We start from the raw sequence: 23,269 nt of genomic DNA, 5'->3' as shown, positions 1-23,269 counted from the left end.
CGAAAAGGACACCAAACGAACCATGGCCTGACCTCGAAGAAACCCTCCAAAACGAACAATTACCAACGTTCACACGATGCCCAGCAATAAACACTCCGCAGTAACCCTGCTTGGACTTATAAGCCCCTACATTCCCCGAGAAATATCCATCATAAGACCTACAATCCCGACGGTGAGCAATAAGTATTCGTAATCCCCTTGCATTCCCCTAGAAATATCCATCATCATTCCCTGCAATCCCCGACGGCGAGCAATAAATATCCGTCATCCCAAAATGCAGTTTTACAGATTTATACATCGTTCAATGTGCAAGTGTTCAATCATACGCGAGATGAATGGACCATCCATAAATATGCATTATCTCAAAAAGGCGGGATTCAATGATTTATGCATGGTTGAATGTGGGCAACCCAAGGCGAATCCTATTTCCAACCCCATAGCAAAGTTAATGCTATGGGGTACCTGTGTCAGAGCCCGGCGACAGCAATCGACGGCATCAATCGACGGCATCCCTCATACCCTCCGACCTGCCCGCAAAAAGCCCTGTATTGATGAAGTAAATCTGCCGAAGTATGGATCCGCCGCCGGTGCAGTTCCCAGGACATCCCTCACATCAATACGATGGCATCAGGATTAATGCCGGAGGGGAGAGCTCACCAACCTCCTCCGGCCTTCAAACTCCCGGGAGATTATCTGCAGTTCAATTGCCCAATTCGGAACAGCGCAGACCTGGAGCACCTTCGGCAATTCGGAACAGCGCAGACCTGGAGCACCTGGCCACTAGTAATCGAGAGCAGCGGTCTGCAAGGTTAGTGCTGTTGTTCCTTGATCAGGCCTTTTGATTCGCCTCACTTATCCTGGTTTGGATCCGGTCGCTTTAAAGTTTCTACTACAGTTTTCCTGGTTTCGGTCGCTTTAATTTGTACTGATATTGAATCCCAGCACTCGTATGTGAGCATAAAGGCTTTTCCTAATCTCTAACACAAGCAGAGCCATATACTCTTAGCAAGAATTGAAAATACATGTTCACTATATATCAACAATTTAGCAGGCAGAATTCTAAAATATTTAAATACCACCAAATACAAGGAAAAGATAACGCAGCATATCCAAAGCAATCAACTGAACGAGAATAGTAATACAAAGCAATATCAAGAACAGTAAACTGAACAAGCAGTAAAACTCATAGGCGTCACATGTTCGTTTTTACCCTTCTGAAAGCTCAACAAGCTGTGGGTACAATTGGTTCTCTTTCAGGTTCAAAATTGATGCTGAAATTGTAATTACATCCTCACGTTCTTGCAGTATATAACATTGCAGCATCTCTATATCTCTTCTCGTTTTGTTAATCTTTGTTTCTTCATAACCTTTTGATTGCTGACTGCGCAACAGTCGCATTTTCTTCTGTAACGTTATCTTTGCAGATTCTCTGTTCTGTGAAGCCATAAAAATAACTGGTTGATTAGAAGCTAAATATTAGCTAAATGGTTAATTATAGTAGGAAACAAGAGGGTTACCACTCTTCCTTACCATGAATTTTCTTTCCAAATGATCTGACATATGTATATTTACTCTCTTCTTTTGCAGTATACACGAGGACTTGGTATATGATTACCAACCCTAGTAGTGCATATCTTCTGTCTTTTTAGAATATCTCGCAATTTCCAAGTTCTACCTTGTATCTATACTTATGGAACCCCTCAATTTTTATTTCTACGTCTATAATCCTCCATCCAAAACTTATTTGTTTTCAAATGTTGAACTATGGAGGATTCATCTTTGCATTCTGTTTCTATAGTAATAGCTAGCCCTAAATAGAAAATAGTTTCCCTTAAATATTAACTTAATTATAAAAATACGGTCATTCAATTGCCTTGCATACTCTGTTGAATTACTGTGTAATACAATTACTGTTACAATTATTCCTTAATTATAAGGTCACAACAATGTTTTTACAGCTATAAAATTATTTTCTTTTACAATTTTTGCAACTGTAAGTTATTTTCTACATATACTATATGTATTGCTTACTTCTAGGTACATACTTAATGCACATGAACTATTTATTTCCTGATAGTTATATCTATTGTCGTAATGGATGTTCGTATTCGGCCATATTTTTTTAACTTAAAATGTCTTCTCTTTTGATAACAACTATTCACGTGAACTATCCACCACGAGATAGTTCCCTCATTAGTCTTCTGAGAGTGTTTCTTTTGCTTTTTGATGTATATCGTGTGAACTCTTATTTCTATAATTGTAGCAACAAGTTTAGAGATTTTTGAATATCTTCTTATATTTACTAGAGTTTGGGACTGAGTCAAACAGGGAGGTTTAATTACATGTCTGTTGGATTCTAACCATTAAGGGCTTTCTTTAGTTCTTAGCAGATACATAATTCTCCACCCTGTGCTTTCGCTAGGCTGTTGCATGCGATTTGGATTTAGATTATTGAGACATGTCTGTACTTTCAGAATCTTTTGCATGACTTTTCGATCAAAATCATTAAATAGTTACTATCATTGCTGTTTTATATCAGAATTTTGTGTGACAAGTTGTACATTGCAAATTTATTTGGATTTCACTCACGTCCCGATGGAAATGTTTGAAGAATTCCTGGAAGAAATAAGCCCTCGCTATACAGCTGAAACATATAGTTTGTTGCACCATAACTGTAACAACTTCAGCAATGAGGTTGCACAGTTTTTGGTTGGCTGCAACACCCCAGATTTCATCCTTAGGCTCCCACAAGAAGTGATGAACAGCCCAATGGGCCCTTTAATAATGCCAATGATAATGCAGTTTGAAGCTACTCTAAGAAATAAATTTAACACCGTCAAAAACACATAATTTTTATTTACATTTACTAAAATCTCTGCAATTTTTTTCTTTCAAGAAATTCCAAAGAAAAAAACATAATCGTTAAACTAAAATCAGTGGATGAAAGCACTTACAGACTTTGTCCTTGCCGGATGTGCAACAGTGACCACAAAAAAATAGATATGAATATTGATTTTTATTTTAATCTGTTTTTATGATGTTTTTAACAACATTGTTGTTTACATATTCATTTATAAGGAAGTAAGAAAATGGAGGAAATTAGACATGAATGGGAGGTAACTATCAAAGGCACCAAGCAAGTGTTCACTTGTCTTGTTGGTGGCTGTGCGGGGAATTTGAGTCGATCTAAGTTATCTGGGCTTAATCATCATCGCGCTACCACCCACAATCTCCCACCAATTCCTCCACGTCAAAGAGGTCGAGCAAAAGATGCAAATGCTACATGGGCAGTCAAATCAACAAGTGCAGTTAAAAGGCAAAATGCCAAAATACAATATGACTTAGATGCAAGGCTATGTCGTGCACGACAACAAGCATATAAAAGATTTGTCAATGAAGAAATTCTTTCAGCTGTAAGTATTTATTAGTATTTATTTGTATATGATTTTTTATTAATATTGTCAATGAAGAAATTCATTCAGCTATAAGTATTTATTAGTATTTGTATTTATCTGTATATGTTTTCTATTAATATTAATTTATTGTTGTGGACTAAATTCATTGAAACTTGTTTTCACAGTCAGTTGCTACATTTGATCAGCTTAATGACACTTCGAAGCAAAGGATTTGTGAAAAAATTCAACGTTGGGATCAGAGTCTACCTCGTAGACGCATGCAGACAATGAAGCGCATAGATATTGCTATAAAAGAGAAAGCAAGCACTGAGGTTCCCGATGATGTGGGGGAAGAAGGATCAGATGGGCACAGCCATATCTTAAACTTTGATGAAACCAATCAGGACAATGACAACACAGTTGAGTCCATTTTTTTGCAGATATTAATTTTTTAGACATTTTAACATTAAATAATATTTATATTTATTATAATTGTATACTAATTTCTCATTGTTATTGATATGCATAGCCTAATCAACAAAATTCCCCAAATTCAAGCCACCAACCATTGCGACGCTCACCTAGATTTCAAGGTTTTCAAGGGGTTACTGGGCCAGTAAGTTTTTAATCCATATAACCTATTCCAGCGAAAATATTAATATATAAATTGTTATGTTTTACTATAATGATGGGATTAAATTGTTATGTTTTACCATAATGATGGGATGAGAAATGGATGTCCTGTATTATATATCCTTATCTTTGATTTTTTTTTATTATGTGCGTGTGTGTTATTTCTTATTTATGGTGCAGGTGTTCCCTTTGGAACCATCACAATCAATGAAAACCCCTTGTAGAAGCCTTAAGAAGAATGGAAATGAAATGGTTCAAATGCTACAACCATCTTCATGTCCAATGTCACAATGCAAGGTAAGACTATATTTATTTATACTCTTATAATTTTATCATATTTTTACATTTAATTTTTTTTGATTCACATACTTATATCTATGTATAATCTAATGTTCAGAGTAATGAATATACATCTCCTAAAACACCTTTGCACATGTATGATGGTGGACATGATACTCAGCAAAAATCACATTCTCCTCAACCATTGCGGCATTCACCTAGACTTCAAGATAAATTAGGAGAGGTAAGTTATATACTACATATCTTAGCTCATAATAACATTGACGTATTTTTTTATGACTAGTTAATGTAATTTCTTTTCATATTCCTTAGATGTTCACCATATTCTCATTATATCTATATAGATTTTGATATTTATTGATAGCTAGTCAATGAAATGTATTTTCATATTCGTTACATGGTCAACATATTTTCATTATATCTATGTGGATTTTGATATTTATTGATAATGTTTTAATTTCCATAGAAAACAAAAAAGATAAATGTTGATGCTATGGTTAAAAGGACCAAAATCACGCCAAAGGACTTGAAAGCTCGTGGGTTCAAGTCACGCAAACAATACATAGAGCATATATGTTCAACTAGCATTGCTCTCACTAAACCCACTAGGTTTGCTACTTTGAAGGCTAAAGATTCCAGCAAGTTTAAATGACTTAGGCTACAATAATATAACTTTAGCCATTGTTTTATCTATAAAGGGGCTACAAGGACAGTTTCAATATATGTAATCTCTGTTTTTTTTAGACTTTTTAATACATCATTTTTTTTTTCCAAAAATTGTTTCCACATGCTAAGTATGTCTTTAAAATGCCAACATCTAAGATATTTTGTAATTTTATAAATAAATCCAATTCCAAATAATTTTTTTTTTAAATTAAATTATTTTTGGTGACGTTGTGCTTGAAAATGGCAAGTCCTGGATTCAAAAAAGATATATACATTTTTGCCACCAAAATTCTTTTAACTACGTTAGAAGTCGCTAGTGGATATGAAAAACAAACAATATTAGTTAAGTTCCAAAATTTTAAACGTCTAAACTTTCGTTCTTGCCTGCATCAACACCGTGTCTTGTTTTATATTTTATACAGCTTCAATTTAAACAGAGTTAACTTTAGTTTTTATTTTTCATTACATTTTATGCTTACTAGAAACGATATTATTTTTTCAATCAAACTTGCATGGAGAAAAAACTTATACATTCACAAGTTTTTTAATTCCCTAATGATTATCTTTTTTATGTGGAATAATATATGAAATAATATATAAATGGGTTAGTTTTGATAAATAATTGAATACTCAAAAATACTAAAAGATTACATGTTTTAATATTTATTTTTTTAAAATTATAAAATTATAGTATATATATATCATTTGGGTATTTAAAAATGTCTTACTATTTTATATACAAAATAGAGAATTTTCTTGATTACTATATATTAATTTATTTTTTATATGAAATAATATATGATTTTGTTTAATTTTATTTTTAAAATAAAATTAAAAAAATAGAATTTTTAGAAATGAATTAACAATTTTAGTTTTTGAAAGTTTTTACTAAAAGAAATGTATACCTATTTTTTAATATGAACATTTTATAGTAATAAATATTTATTTGGTTCTTTTCGATTCTCTTTTCTTGTTTCACTTGCCTTGCCTTAACTTTGTTTTTAAACATTGAAGTTAGAGAATGACAAAGAAGTGCAATGATCTGTAAAAAGGAGTGCAAGAAGCATAAGGATGAAGAAGAGCCTTTAACTCAGATTACTTTACAATGGTTCATAGACATTTTAATCCATCTTTACTTTACATGCAAAATGCATTATCAATATCCAATCAGTCTATATTCACAAATAAGATTTTGGAGTGAAACAAAAATTATATGCTATATGGATAGATCACACATATATAGAATAAATTTATGTGGGATTGAGAAAAAAAATGCTTATGTTTGCTGAAGTATTTTCATTTTATTTTTTCATGAATAATATCAATATATAGAATAAATTTATGTGGGATTGAGAACAAAAAATGCTTATGTTTGCATGAAGTATTTTCATTTATTTTTTCATGAATAATATCATGTTTCGTTACATGTACTCAGTTCTCAATTTTATTTCATTTTTGTAAAATATATATTTTTATGTATATAAATTTTCCTTTAGATGTATTATTAGTCGAGATTTATTTATAGATTACTTAGCATTCTATTTGAGACACCTAACCTTTGTTTAACTTTTATTTGGGTAAATTATTTTTATTTTTATTTATTTATATTTTTATGATTAAATTTGATATTATATGTAATACATTAATGTTTCTCTAACCAATTTGTATTTTAATACATAATTGTTTTACTAATCACATTTTCTCAATCTTTTCAACATTTTTCTATGATTCTTCAACTAATTTTATAACCCATACAACAACTATATAAAATCGTTGTTATTATTATTTTTTTCATTTACTATTTATAGAATAGATAATGTCCTTTCATGATTCTTTCACTAACTCTATAGATCAAAGAACAACTATATAAAATTGTTGTTGTTACTAAGGAAAAATGTCACTATTATATGAAATGATTATATTGTTATCACAAGTATCTTTACGATTTGTTAATAACACAACATCATCTATTTAAATTAATAATAGCAAAGTATGACTTCTTATATGTATACTTCCTTTATTTTTTATGATCCTATTTTCTAACTAATTTATATATAAGTCAAATAGAGGATACATTTTTATTTCATTTGTATTTTACCCTTGATTTTGACTAGTTCTTGTAATGTTATCATTTATTTAAATCCTCAATTTTACACTGAAATTTTCATATAATTAGAAATTAGTCCTTCTCCACTCTACTTGAATTCCTATTTTCTCCATTATTTTTCAAAGTTATTAAAGATAGTATGATCATTTTTAGAAAAACCAAAGAAACATTATTAAGTATTGTTTCTTCATATCTTTTTCAAAACATAAACGAAGTTATGAGATGGTCAATGGTTGAATGCTAAGGCTAAGGAAACCCAATAAATATCCCTTACAATTTTCAATGGTCAATGGTTGAATGCTTATGCCAAAATAAACCCAAGAAAAATCTCTCACAATTTTCACATTATTAGTCTCGACAAACTCTAGCATCATGTTAAGCGCCATGCCAAATTGACCAACACTATGTAATTATGCATTGTACTACACAATTTGTAATTTAGATCTATAGAAATGTGGCATCCATTTAGTTGTATATGCACATAATGTAAATGTGATTTGAACGAGTCCTACCAAAGTTACTACTTTGTAATAGAATTACAAGATTTTTTTTTCTGGAAAATATAAATTACTAAACTTTGTCATGTATAAGTATGAATACAAATGTGCTTTGTAAAACAATTTCATAGAATAATCATTTTCTGTTATCTTACAAATATGAAAGATATATATTAATATTCTCCATATTATATTAATATTAGTTTAAATATCTCATAGTATACTTTATATGTATCATGTTATCACCTTCTATGTGCAAATTTTCTAGCAACATAATCCCTATTTTCAATGGCAAGGACTATGCTTCCGTGTAACACTTGTGTAAGGTTGTATTTTTGATAATAAAGAATCATACCTCCATTAAATCAATTTTTGAACCTTAATGCCTAAAAAAAACATGTAGGTAATTTTCATAGCATTAATTTTTTGTTAATAAGAAATCATACTTTGGTTCAATTAGTTTTAGTCCCTAGTGCATCTTCATATTGAGTAGGCATAAAAAACCCAACAAGGGATTTCAAATGGGGAGCAAATAAAATAGATAAAGGCAAGATTATATGCTAGAATCAAAATGTTAAATGATGCTATTTTTGAGTGTACAAAGATTAATGACTAACGAAGCAATAGTTTCTTTAAATGTATTAAAGTTGTTGAAGATATTCAAGGGTCAAGAATGATTACAGACTCCATGTTAGTTCCAAAAGATGTGCTACAAGAATTGGAAGTTATTAAGACATTATGGGGTAATGAGTTCGACAACTTAACAAATTCTTTGAAGGAAGAAATAAAAAAATGGTTAGTTACATATAATAATGAGAATGAAGACCAACTATCAGTCATCAATCAATTATGTTCAAATACAAAAGAAACATATGAGCATACTTTTGCATTAGATGTAAGACACGACATAATCGTCCTTCCTATGGATTATATTAAAGAATGGCTTAGAAAATATTTAAATGAAATTGTTAATCCTGAATAACTTCCCCATTGGTTAGATTAACAAATATGCAAAGACTAATGTATACTCCAACATTTGATGCTATAAGGGATAGATAATTCATTAAGTCGGTCATCCTTCTGCAATTTTGTGAGTGTTCTATATTTTATTTGAAGCAATTCCCATTTATTTCTCCCTAGTCTTAAATCATCCAACTTTGTAAAGTTTGTTATACATTTGTAATTCTGTCTGCATTCCTTTTGCTTTCTTCTAGCTTAATATATACCATTTATTGTTCCTCAAGAGTCCCATTCGAGTTCCATTCTAGTCCCTTAAGGATGAATGCATTCAATTTACATTTAAGTATTAGGAATTTTGTAGAGTACTTTACACACCTGCTCTATTTGAACTTAAAGTTTGTAATGTCTTTTTGACTCTTATAGACAGCTATTTCCAAGAGCGCATGGAATTTGTGGTTTCGTATACTTTTAATTAAGCATTGAAATCTCATGAATGTTCTCCTATGATTGTTTATGATATTGAATGAAATCATTTTAGAGCTCTTTAAAATATTTGGACCATTTCTTTATTTTTTGTCTATGTATTTGTTTCAAATGTGTCTCCCTCATGATATGTGAATGGATATGTGCCATGGAATGACTTAATTAGATAGTATTTACTTCTTTTTGTTTTTATTTATTTTCTTTAAAATCACATGGTCCACTCAAAGGTGAATATGTTGAATGTTTAATTCCACATTTTTGAGTTAATCAGAAAATGTGAGTGTGTGAAAGAGGAGTATCACCTCTATAAAAACACCATAGAATATATAAAAGTCCCTAGGATGTTGACTTTTATCGTTGACGGGAAACGAGATCAACAACATTGTGTCTTTTGATATGAGGCTTATAGGTATTCTTCAAACAAGTTTTCATAATTTTGTGAAAGAGCCAAATCCTAGTGAGTTGCCCAATAAGTCTATGATCAACAAGGGCCAAGATTTTGTATCTTCACATGGTAGGATATGTGGGCATATACGGAATGTGGGCATATACGGAAGATGTAGGCATATACGGAAACTGGGCATATACGGAAGATGTGTGCATATACGGAAACTAGGCATATAGGGAAGATGTGCGCATATACGGAAGATGTAGGCATATACGGAAACTGGACATATACGGCAGATGTGCGCATATACGGAAGATGTGGGCATATACGGAAGATGTAGGCATATACGGAAACTGGGCATATACGGAAGATGTGTGCATATACGGAAACTGGGCATATAGGGAAGATGTGCGCATATGCGGAAGATGTGGGCATATACGGAAACTGGGCATATACGGAAGATGTGGGCATATACGGAAACTGGGCATATACGGAAGATGTAGGCATATACGAAAATTGGGCATATACGGAAGATGTGCGCATATACGGAAGATGTGGGCATATACGGAAACTGGGCATATACGGAAGATGTGGGCATATACGGAAACTGGGCATATACGGAAGATGTAGGCATATACGGAAACTGGGCATATACGGAAGATGTGGGCATATACGAAAGATGTAGGCATATACGGAAACTGGGCATATACGGAAGATGTGTGCATATACGGAAACTGGGCATATAGGGAAGATGTGCGCATATGCGGAAGATGTGGGCATATACGGAAACTGGGCATATACGGAAGATGTAGGCATATACGGAAACTGGGCATATACGGAAGATGTAGGCATATACGGAAACTGGGCATATACGGAAGATGTGCGCATATACGGAAGATGTGGGCATATACGGAAACTGGGCATATACGGAAGATGTGGGCATATACGGAAACTGGGCATATACGGAAGATGTAGGCATATACGGAAACTGGGCATATACGGAAGATGTGGGCATATACGGAAGATGTAGGCATATACGGAAACTGGGCATATACGGAAGATGTGGGCATATACGGAAACTGGGCATATACGGAAGATGTGTGCATATACGGAAACTGGGCATATAGGGAAGATGTGCGCATATGCGGAAGATGTGGGCATATACGGAAACTGAACATATACGGAAGATGTAGGCATATACGGAAACTTGGCATATACGGAAGATGTAGGCATATACGGAAACTGGGCATATACGGAAGATGTGCGCATATACGGAAGATGTGGGCATATACGGAAACTGGACATATACGGAAGATGTGGGCATATACGGAAGATGTAGGCATATACGGAAACTGGGCATATACGGAAGATGTGCGCATATACGGAAGATGTGGGCATATACGAAAACTGGGCATATACGGAAGATGTGGGCATATACGGAAACTGGGCATATACGGAAGATGTAGGCATATACGGAAGATGTAGGCATATACGGAAACTGGGCATATACGGAAGATGTGGGCATATACGGAAGATGTAGGCATATACGTAAACTGGGCATATACGGAAGATGTAGGCATATACGGAAACTGGGCATATACGGAAGATGTGTGCATATACGGAAACTGGGCATATAGGGAAGATGTGCGCATATGCGGAAGATGTGGGCATATACGGAAACTGGGCATATACGGAAGATGTGGGCATATACAGAAACTGGGCATATACGGAAGATGTAGGCATATACGGAAACTGGGCATATACGGAAGATGTGCGCATATGCCCAAACTGGGCATATACGGAAACTGGGCATATACGGAAGATGTGGGCATATACGGAAACTGGGCATATACGGAAGATGTGCGCATATACGGAAAATGTGGGCATATACGGAAACTGGGCATATACGGAAACTGGGCATATACGGAAGATGTGCGCATATGCCCAAACTGGGCATATACGGAAGATGTGCGCATATACGGAAGATGTGGGCATATACGGAAACTGGGCATATACGGAAGATGTGGGCATATACGGAAACTGGGCATATACGGAAGATGTGGGCATATACGGAAACTGGGCATATACGGAAGATGTAGGCATATACGGAAACTGGGCATATACGGAAGATGTGCGCATATACGGAAGATGTGGGCATATACGGAAACTGGGCATATACGGAAGATGTGCGCATATGCCCAAACTGGGCATATACGGAAGATGTGGGCATATACGGAAACTGGGCATATACGGAAGATGTGCGCATATGCCCAAACTGGGCATATACGGAAGATGTGCGCATATACGGAAGATGTGGGCATATACGGAAACTGGGCATATACGGAAGATGTGGGCATATACGGAAACTGGGCATATACGGAAGATGTGGGCATATACGGAAACTGGGCATATACGGAAGATGTGCGCATATACGGAAGATGTGGGCATATACGGAAACTGGGCATATACGGAAGATGTGGGCATATACGGAAGATGTAGGCATATACGGAAACTGGGCATATACGGAAACTGGGCATATACGGAAGATGTGGGCATATACGGAAGATGTAGGCATATACGGACACTGGGCATATACGGAAGATGTGGGCATATATGGAAGATGTAGGCATATACGGAAACTGGGCATATACGGAAGATGTGTGCATATACGGAAACTGGGCATATAGGGAAGATGTGCGCATATGCGGAAGATGTGGGCATATACGGAAACTGGGCATATACGGAAGATGTAGGCATATACGGAAACTGGGCATATACGGAAGATGTGGGCATATACGGAAGATGTAGGCATATACGGAAACTGGGCATATACGGAAGATGTGGGCATATACGGAAGATGTAGGCATATACGGAAACTGGGCATATACGGAAGATGTGTGCATATACGGAAACTGGGCATATAGGGAAGATGTGCGCATATACGGAAGATGTAGGCATATACGGAAACTGGGCATATACGGAAGATGTGGGCATATACGGAAGATGTAGGCATATACGGAAACTGGGCATATACGGAAGATGTGGGCATATACGGAAGATGTAGGCATATACGGAAACTGGGCATATACGGAAGATGTGTGCATATACGGAAACTGGGCATATAGGGAAGATGTGCGCATATGCGGAAGATGTGGGCATATACGGAAACTGAACATATACGGAAGATGTGGGCATATACGGAAACTGGGCATATACGAAAGATGTAGGCATATACGGAAACTGGGCATATACGGAAGATGTGCGCATATACGGAAGATGTGGGCATATACGGAAACTGGACATATACGGAAGATGTGGGCATATACGGAAACTGGGCATATACGGAAGATGTAGGCATATACGGAAACTGGGCATATACGGAAGATGTGCGCATATACGGAAGATGTGGGCATATACGGAAGATGTGGGCATATACGGAAACTGGGCATATACGAAAGATGTAGGCATATACGGAAACTGGGCATATACGGAAGATGTGTGCATATACGGAAACTGGGCATATAGGGAAGATGTGCGCATATGCGGAAGATGTGGGCATATACGGAAACTGGGCATATACGGAAGATGTGGGCATATACAGAAACTAGGCATATACGGAAGATGTGGGCATATACGGAAACTGGGCATATACGGAAGATGTGGGCATATACAGAAACTGGGCATATACGGAAGATGTGGGCATATACAGAAACTGGGCATATACGGAAGATGTAGGCATATACGGAAACTGGGCATATACGGAAGATGTGCGCATATACGGAAGATGTGGGCATATACGGAAACTGGGCATATACGGAAGATGTGGGCATATACGGAAACTGGGCATATACGGAAGATGTAGGCATATACGGAAACTGGGCATATACGGAAGATGTGCGCATATACGGAAGATGTGGACATATGCGGAAACTGGGCATATACGGAAGATGTAGGCATATACGGAAACTGGGCATATACGGAAGATGTGCGCATATGCGGAAGATGTGGGCATATACGGAAACTGGGCATATACGGAAGATGTGGGCATATACGGAAACTGGGCATATACGGAAGATGTAGGCATATACGGAAACTGGGCATATACGGAAGATGTGCGCATATACGGAAGATGTGGGCATATACGGAAACTGGGCATATACGGAAGATGTAGGCATATACGGAAACTGGGCATATACGGAAGATGTGCGCATATACGGAAGATGTGGGCATATACGGAAACTGGGCATATACGGAAGATGTGGGCATATACGGAAACTGGGCATATACGGAAGATGTAGGCATATACGGAAACTTGGCATATACGGAAGATGTGGGCATATACGGAAGATGTAGGCATATACGGAAACTGGGCATATACGGAAGATGTGTGCATATACGGAAACTACTGGAATTTTTCTCATATTTCACTTCTATCTGTTGAATGATGTCTAGTATTTGTCTATTTTGGAAAAGAGAGTGGCTATTGAGTGATGTTTTCATTGATAGGAGAGGGTTGAAAATGACCTGCATAGGGATCATAGAAGCGTTTAAATATGGAAATAATTGTGCTTTTTCCAAATCCGTTATGACCAACAAGTGTTATTGTCTTGCCAGCATGAATAGAAAGGTAAAAATATTGAAAGACAATTTGTTTTCGAGATGGATATCTAAACCAAATATTCTGTAGTTCAATGTGCCCCTCTACTTGTAATAAAGTCTCGCTTTCAGGAAGATTGTGATTTATATTTTGATTTTGTTCTATCATGATTAGAATGCTATATGCAGTTGTGATTAACTAAGTGCAAGTGTAATCACATCACACAAAATGCAATACGTTTTTTCATTTTTTCCTTTTAATTAAAATTAAATAGCAAACTATAGGATTGTAATGTTGAATTTACATGTTATACACATTTTTTTTGTAAGCATTTCAAGATGGTGTACAATTACACTGTCTAGATTTGTCCCCATTTTCCCCATCCTAGGACGAGATGATTTCCTTATCTCATACTGTCACAGTTTGGGCCTTGAAGTTGAAATAGGCAAACAAAGCATGGGTTTGTTAGCAAATCAATAATGATATGACACATTATACATGGTATCCAGGGTTTGTTAACAAATCAATAATGAAAAGACATGTTACCCATTATTTGTAGATGGGTAGGTGGTCTCATTTAGATTGAGGTCTTATCTAAGGATCTATCCATATGTATGAACTTGTTTGAATCAATTCATCAATCTTGTCTCCATGAATCTATAAATTGTGCTCTTTCCAAATCCGTTATGACCAACAGGTGTTATTGTCTTGCCAGCATGAATAGAAAGGTAAAAATATTGAAAGACAATTTGTTTTCGAGATGGATATCTAAACCAAATATTCTGTAGTTCAATGTGCCCCTCTACTTGTAATAAAGTCAAAATTGAATATTTGACTCAAGCAATGAAGACATTAGAAATTGCATTTTTCATTAAATAAATATGATATAATTTTAATATATTGAGAAAAAGTTTTTAAATTTTATTTCTAAAAATTATTTAAATAATCATAAAAATGAATATTTAATTTAAGCAATAAATACATTAGAAGTTACATTTTTTTTAAATAAATATGATATAACTATGATACAGTGAAATGAAATAATTACATGTCATTCAACATTTCATTAATATTTTCCGAAATTTTTAAAACTTTTTATTAATAAGATTCATTATTAATATTAAATAGTTCTCTTTACCTCCCATCATCTTCAGGACCAAAAAAGACTTATGTAATATTAATAATAATACTTATTATTAAAAAGCTTTTTAGTAATTCCAAAAAGATGAATGAAATACTAAGTGATACTTATTATTCAATTATATTTTTATAAATGGAATTATAAAACTTTTCTAGATACATTATAGTTATGATCATATTTAGCTCCGGGAACCGGGTATTTTAATCTCTTTACTCTTTAAGTCAAATATGTCTTTACTGTTAAAGTCAAATGGGTATTTTAATCTCTTTACTCTTAAAGTCAAATGTGTTTTTACTGTTAAAGTCAAATATTCGTTTTTTTTTTTGTTAGTATTTGAATGAGAAATGTTTTAGATTTCTCATTTTAACTTATAATGTTATATATAAAGAAAAAAACAAATCTTATTTTATTTCAAAAGATCAAACTATTGTATTTGTTTTATTAATTGTATTGTTTTCAATGGTTGGTTTAATTAATTGTTTTCAATTGTTTAATGGTTGGTTTAATTGATATTTGATTTCAATACATTTGTAATTCACTATAATACTTTATTATTTTAATTCTAAAACGTTATCTAATTAAACATTAGTTAGAAAATCAAAAGAGAGATTCATTTGGAATAATGGGGAAGTCTATAATACATATTTTCCAACCATTGAATAGCTCAAATAATTATTTTGAAGGATGGTTTAATTGATATTACAAGGTTAGTTGAAGCACTTAACTTATAAACTTGATAATTTGTAACTAATAAAAACAAAATCCGTTACAACTATTCATCAAAAAGTAATGTAACATTGATAGAATATAACATCGCATCCACATAAGGATTTAAAATTCAATGGAGATGTTGTCATAAACACAAATATAAATTTATGTATTGCATATTCAAAATAGGTCCAACTATACATGTTTCTTTTTTACAAAATAGAACTTCATTTCCAACATAAATAATGGAATCTCATGCCCAGCAATGACATAATGGAAAAACAACATCATGATCGATCTACCGTATGGGTCTATGAGCCACTCCCAGGTGGATTTCCAAATTGATGTCTCTGCAAAAAATTACAATAATCAATTAGTTGTAAAAATTGAAAGGCATATAATCAATTTCATTAATTCATGATGATATTTTGATCAAACAATCATTCTCACCGTGAGGATTTGAGGCAATGGAGAAGACAACCCTTCCTGGGTAGATGGCGGAGCACTTGGTGACAGATATAGGCATGGTTCAGGGGCGCTGGGTAATGGCATGGTGGATGTGAAATATGGAAAAGGTAGTGGGTGCGGGCGACGATACACCCCCACCGGTTGTACAATACTGGGAAGCACTGTAGGCCGGGGGATTGACCTAGGGGGGGGAATTGGAATGTTAAGGGTGGACGATTGAAAAAATGAGAATGGTGGATGATTGAAGGGTAGGGGTGAGCATTGGGAAGGTATTACAGAGGTGGTTATAGGCATGGAAGAATTTGTGGAGGAAAGAGGTGGTGGGTGTGGGCGATGATACATCTTAATTGGTTCAACAATAGGGGGGGGCACCCTTGGGGAGGATATTGGGGTGTTAATCGCTGAAGCAGTGTCCCCAATGCTAGATCTTTTTTCGGTAGCATGTTCATCGAATAAACGAATTCGACAACTTGGAATGGCGTGAGATGTGGGTCCCTCAGCTGTAACAATAAAAATAGTTTGTATAGTCATGCAAATGTGTTGAACATGATAATATATCGCATTTAACGTAAAACAATGCATAGCATGACATTTCCATACCAATATTGGGTATAATAGAATCTTGAATTATCTCAGGCGCGTGGTCCATATTTCCTTGTTTTTGAGAAGATGACTCCAATTGTTCATCCATTCTTTTTTTCCTTGCATGAACTCGTCCAACCCTTTCAAATTGTAGTATATCTGTCCCTGACTTTGACTTGCGACCACATCGCCTCTTTTTATTTACTGGACTCAAGAAACTATGTTTTCTCTTGGTAGTGATCTTGGATGGAGTTATAGTATTGAAAAACATTTTGTTGTATTCTTGACATGCTTTGTCTACCAAGTTGTTCAATGCATATGCCTGTTCCAAATTTGTAGGTATTATGGATCTCAATTTCTCAAGAGTTGATGAGTTAACACGTTCCATCTCATCATGTTCAGAGAATGCACTATCTTGTCGTACATTGGTCGATTCAACATTGTATGAGAAATTCTCTAAATTATCAATGCTTGTTTCATTATGATAATTCAGATTGGGAGGAGAATCAAAGCATGGAAAAAGCTCTGTTTGGATTTCTGGGACCAATATAGGTGTTTCATTCAAATCAAATAAAATTCTAGGCCTTTCTGTCGTGGGATCAGTGACACCAGGTGCTACATTTTCACCCAAAATAGTGTTACTCACTAACATCTCAACTTTCAATACATGTTTACAGATATTTCCATTTAGGGCCCAATTGCAATTGCAGAAGTGTAGATTAGAACCCTTATATATGACATTGTACCAAATGTCACGAGTATCCTTATTTTGGCTACGAACCCAGTAGTCATTACTCTTTTCATCAGGCACACAATCTTCATTTGGGATTTTCTTAGCTCTACACTTGGATGAATTCAGTTGTTCCTGTATTTTTCTGGGTCGTACAAAACCAGCTTCTTTTAAACGGTGCATATGATTGTAAAATAATACAACCTTTGTCAACAAAACATAGATTAACCAATCAACCCTTCTGTGGCATGCATTGTTCTTCTCACATAGGTACCTTTCCTTGATATATCGATGGTAAGATTCAATGGCGTTGTTCGTATCTTGATTTGAATGTGGAAAATTTCTGTATGCTTTTGCCCACATATCTGTAGAAAGAAATTTATTAGTTATATATTAATAAGTATACATATGACATGAAAAATAGAGTCATTATAACCACCAATAAGAAGCTTACATATTTTGTCGTTGGACAGCCAAGTATTTCTAAAATATTCCAAAAAAAGTTTTTGTTCACTGAATTCTTCAAATAAGCTTTCAACTTTCTTTCGCACAGATTCATCATCTTTACACATGTGCATGATTTCACCTAATCCACGAAAAATGCGTATTTGGTTTTCCCTCCCTTTGACCTTGTTTCCAACATTTTTCAACCATGCACGACGAACATGCCACACACATAATAATACTTTGCACTTGATCGTAGACCTGCAATAACATAATTTTTAGTGAGATTATACATTAACAATATTTTTTATGCCTCTTGTAAAAATAATAAACACATCACCTCAATGCTTCAATTTCAGCAGTAGCATCATCCGTGATGAAGGCAAGAACATGCCAATCTGGTCGCTCTTTGTATCCAATTGCAAGTAAGGCCGACATCCATTTAGAAAGATCAGCTATAGTGTTGCGTGATGATATCACCCAAGCTATTGGAACCCCATTGTGAAGTTCGTCGAAAACCATTAAGGTGTAAAGTTGATACTGCATTACAAAAAATATGCATAATTACATTTATATAAGATACATGCATTAATATGAGGTTAAATAAATGAATCGGATTTAGGATAAATATGTACTCACCCCGTACTTATTTGTACTAAAGGTTGAATCCATTGAGATAATATTATTGTGAGAGTATTTCAGCATCATTGAACACATCCACTTTGTTTGTATGCCTATGATAAAAGGGATATTTTCAACAAGATCTTGTTTTTGGTAGAAGAAAAAACTCTCTGGGTTTTCCTTGTACCAGCACTCCACACTCTTTGGATCACTTTGATCTTTAACATACTCTAGCCTTATGATATCATTGTAAATGTTACTTATATCTTTTTTTGTCATGTAGGTATCTCGAAGTATCCCTGTGTATAACTCACCGGATCCATCCTTCACATCAGAGATGAACTTGTCCCATATCATTGTAGCATTAAAACCTCTTTTAACGAAATGTTGGACTGTAGATCGCATATGCCAACTTAAATGTGGTGCATAATTGAATCTCATGGACCTTCCGATTGCATCTGTCCCATGACAAATAACATTGGATTCATCAATATGTCTACATGCAGTATATATTATTACAGCATCATCTGGTCTCATCACAAGTCGTCGCACAAAGAAGTGACATTGGCAACCAACTTTAATACTTTCATGTCGATTGCGGGTTGTCTTTGGATCTGATGATGCACTCCTAATTCTCCTTGTCGACTGTGGACCATATGAACACCAATAACTGTACGTAAAAAAATTACTGCAAATTAGATATAATATTTATGCATATTGAAAAAATTACACATATCTTGAAAAAGCATATAGAGACTCACACACTGTACTCCAAGAATGTTGAGTAATTGGTGACTTTGATATCCTCTATTTTTTTACTTCGGTGCTTCTTAAGAAGAAATTGGGTGGGTGCACTTTCATTTGATTCCTCTCCACTTATGAAATCATCAAGTCGACAATATGGAATAACTGCAACTTGGTCCCCCTCAATCTCTGTCCATGTTAAGTCTTCTGCTGAAAATTGTATCATATCTTCCGGGTCTTCAACTTCCAACTCGTTAATCCTCCCCCACTTATTCATTCTTAAAATACCTATACAAATTGCATTGAAAATAATTTAGCTTGAGTAAATAATATGGTCTTGATCAATGCATAGCGTACTAAGCATGGAAGTCTCATTTTTTAGTAAATATTTTATACTTTTCACGTAAACCACTTTGGGATTAAGTAATATTCAGGGGATCTTAGATGACATTGTACGATAACTAAGATCATAAGAAATTGGGTCATTAATAAGCTTAAATATCTCTGACAAATTTAGACTAACCCATGACGCAATTTGTGTCCTCACCCCGAATTCTACGGGATGTCCTCAACAATTCGGCCACGGAAATAATCTCAGGAGACTGGCCCCGAAGTCTACGCGACTGTCTCGGTAATTCCGCCACAGTTAAAGACTTTTAACTACTGCACACGCAAACAAAGTAAAATCTCAAAGAAAACTGCCTAAAGTCTCTAAAGAACCAAAAAAATTTGAAGCACACGCCTAAAGAATCTAGAGCATCAAACCAAGCACAAACAGTAGCCTTCCGGACTGAAAGCGCTAGTTGGAGATGAAACCCAACATCGCCGGATTCAGTACAGAAGTGGCGGGTGGAACAGTTACCCCGGCAACCTGCTTAATGAATAGACCGGCACAAGTTCCTCCACTTTAACCGTCTCGAGTGAAGTGAACCCCCCGGAAAATCCAAGTGAGTCTAGCCGACGTCTGCTCCAGGTACAGTGGGATCTTCCCTCCACCGTCACCTCGGTAGAATCCTAAAGATTATGGTCACTAAGGTTACCAACAACAACAAGTACACCTGGGGGAACAGTCTACACTCCGACAGCACGCAAGGGCAGAGTATCAAGCTCAATCCCCTTGCCGGCTCCTTGACAATAATCCAAGGTTTACCGACAAGTGACCCCTGGCTCCTCGACAATGGTTAATCCGAGGTTTACCGTTTGTAATACGTGCGTGTCTGGCGTCGTTCCCAACGAGGGAGGATTGATCCCCTCACTGGTTCGGACACGAGCTCGTGCTTCTCCTTTAAGAGGAGCTTTCCCAGAGTATAAATGAAACAGCTGGATTTAATCTATCACAAGATAAGCTACTTGTTTGGTTTTGTTGTCTTGGAGAGTTTATTACTCTCCTACTCCAAGACACTAGCCTGATCTATATTGGTGTTTCAGAGCCCTAGTAAATAAAAAGTTACTAAGTTGATTTTACTTTAAGCGTTAATTTTATGGCTTTCTTAAGACAAAAGGTAGTGGAGATGAAACTGGTGGTGTGTAGACTCGACTCTCAACCACTACAAATATGCACCTAAGATGATTTACACTACTTTTCTTTTTCAATGAATCTCCTAGCTAAGAGAGTTGGAAGAATGCAAATTTTATAGAAAACAACTTTCTTAACAAAGACAATCAAAGAAACAATTTTCTTTATCTTTTCAAAACATGCAACTCATGACCACTAATCATTCACGAAATTTCCTTTTTCTTCAAAAGACTACAAATGCTACCAAAGCAAACTTTGTTTCCAAAAGAGTTTTTGTATTTTTCCTATATTAATCAAGCATGTAAAACTATTTATCAAAAATCAAATTTAACAAATCTAAGACAATCAAATCAAAATCACTCAAAATTAAAACTAAAGGCAAAATTTATACCTTTACCATAAATTCAGTTAAATTAAATGACATCTTAAGCAATAACACAAGGCCATGTGCAAGAAAATTAAAGTAGAGTATGAAGAAGTATCAGAGTACTTTGTAAAATAAGTGTAGAGATAAAAAACTATACTAATTATATGTTATTAGTCAATCTGAACTGCATTATCTAATATTTTTTCTCAAAACTTTGGAAATGAGTGGATATTTATGGTAGGAATGTAGTTTGAATATGATATAGATTTAATACATTAAATTTTTTATGATACATTCCATTAAATAAATTCAATAATGTAAAATTATAATTATCTCAATTTCACACAGTGAATTAAAAAATCTTAAAAAACAAAAAAACTGATAAAAAATAAAAATAAAAAATATTGCATCAAAAAAACTATGATGCATTCCATTAAATAAACTTAACAAATTATAATTATAATTATCTCAGTTTCACACACTGAATAAAAAAATCTTAAAAAAATGTATAAAAATAACAGCATTAAACTACATTTCATGTTTAAATTTATAATGAATTATATAAATATCATTAAACTCATCATAAAAATTAGGTAAAGAATTAAAAAATTAAAAAAAGGAACAACTCGTAAAATTTAATACGGATAATAATTACCTTTTTAATTTTGGACAATCTTTTACACTATTTAACGAAGGAGGAATTGCACACTATGAATCCTTAGTATCCTATCCACGTTGGAGAGGGAAAAAAAAAATATCCCAAATTTCTACCACTGTTCTATTGATTGGTCCTACTGATGGGGATGAACAAAAATGAGTCTAATCCTATATCCAATATAATTCTATGTATAGTACTCAAAACTGTCAATGTAAAAATTGTATGTATGTATTTGGGGTAATACATTGAAAAACTGAAGGCACTATTCTTTCTCTTGTACATTTCACTAGTAAGGAATCTTGCAATACTTATAGTAGCAATCAAACCCTGTCATTAAAACATCTCTCCAAAACTAACATTGTCATTCAACCAACAACTCTGGTTTCCTCACAATACTAAGTTATGAACTCAACAGTGCATTGACTCTAAATATTAGTATTCAATATAAAACCTTGGACAATATAACTCATTAAGCAAAGCAACACAAACCCTAGATTCCTTGGTCTTTTGGGCAATATATCACCAATCAAAATTTAGCAACAAAATCTCTAAACACATCCTCAAGAAACCCTGTCAAACTAATTATAACCCTCAAATTAGTCAACAACAACTTAAATAAAATACCCTAATTTATTTATGAATGTTGCAGTAGAGAAACTCGACAATCTTGTAGCAGTAGTAAAAATCCAAGCAAGAAACTATATAGATATCATACTTAGCAACATAATTATTATCATCAACATAACCCATCAACATCAATCATCATAGCATATATCTACAAAGCAAGCCTTGGACAAAGATCTCCAATAACAACTTTAACTTCAACATTTTCAAAACCCTAAGACATTATGTAATCATTCTTATCACAAAATCCCTGTCATTTTTAACAATATATAAATATTGATATTCATTTGCATAAAAAACATACGGTCTTAAACAACATAATAACATTGACTTCACTATTCAAATATTTTTCCAAGCAAAAACTACATCTATCCTTGTCATGTCAGGCCTTAGTTATTACAACATCAAACAATTTCTTAGATAAGATTATCTCTAACATGCTTTAACTACTACAACACCAACCAAACTAGGCCAAACGAAATTAGGATTGTATACACTCTACCAAACAAGCATGGCCATTTATAACTCTATCATAATGGTTATCACACTTTAACAACGTACAAACTTTGCTCAAACTAGGTTTCTGTCAAGTAACACCAAATATAACAATCTTGTGCTGTACCATCGACCACATCAACCC

General features: G+C 34.5%; 1 protein-coding gene across 2 annotated transcripts; it reads left to right on the top strand.

Moving 5' to 3' along the window:
* Window positions 1-420: 420 nt before the first annotated feature.
* On the top strand, window positions 421-5,081 carry LOC149266563 (uncharacterized). 2 transcript variants are annotated; one of them, XM_089396976.1, is made up of 7 exons: window positions 421-808; window positions 3,079-3,413; window positions 3,581-3,814; window positions 3,925-4,011; window positions 4,209-4,325; window positions 4,489-4,551; window positions 4,795-5,081. In XM_089396976.1, exons 1-7 carry the CDS (start codon window positions 622-624, stop codon window positions 4,978-4,980), a joined length of 1,209 nt encoding a protein of 402 aa, XP_089253102.1. In that variant the 5' UTR covers window positions 421-621; the 3' UTR covers window positions 4,981-5,081. The 2 variants fall into 2 exon arrangements, with proteins under 2 accessions (XP_089253102.1, XP_089253095.1); XM_089396969.1 differs by having other exon boundaries at window positions 4,426-4,551.
* Window positions 5,082-23,269: the final 18,188 nt, after the last annotated feature.

This window comes from Pinus tabuliformis, chromosome 6 (assembly GCF_031772625.1).
Source record: "Pinus tabuliformis cultivar Carrire ecotype Pingquan chromosome 6, CPIR1, whole genome shotgun sequence".
NCBI classification, from domain to species: Eukaryota; Viridiplantae; Streptophyta; class Pinopsida; order Pinales; family Pinaceae; genus Pinus; species Pinus tabuliformis.
The sequence above is the reverse complement of the archived record's forward strand: the minus strand, read 5'-3'. Positions and strand labels throughout refer to the sequence as shown.

Bases quoted from the DNA above. Each gene is read 5' to 3' on its own strand.
- LOC149266563 (XM_089396969.1), top strand. From the start codon at position 622: ATGGCATCAGGATTAATGCCGGAGGGGAGAGCTCACCAACCTCCTCCG. The intron at 3,414-3,580 runs GTAAGTATTTAT...TTGTTTTCACAG, and splicing joins ATGAAGAAATTCTTTCAGCT to TCAGTTGCTACATTTGATCA. The intron at 4,326-4,425 runs GTAAGACTATAT...TCTAATGTTCAG, and splicing joins GTCCAATGTCACAATGCAAG to AGTAATGAATATACATCTCC.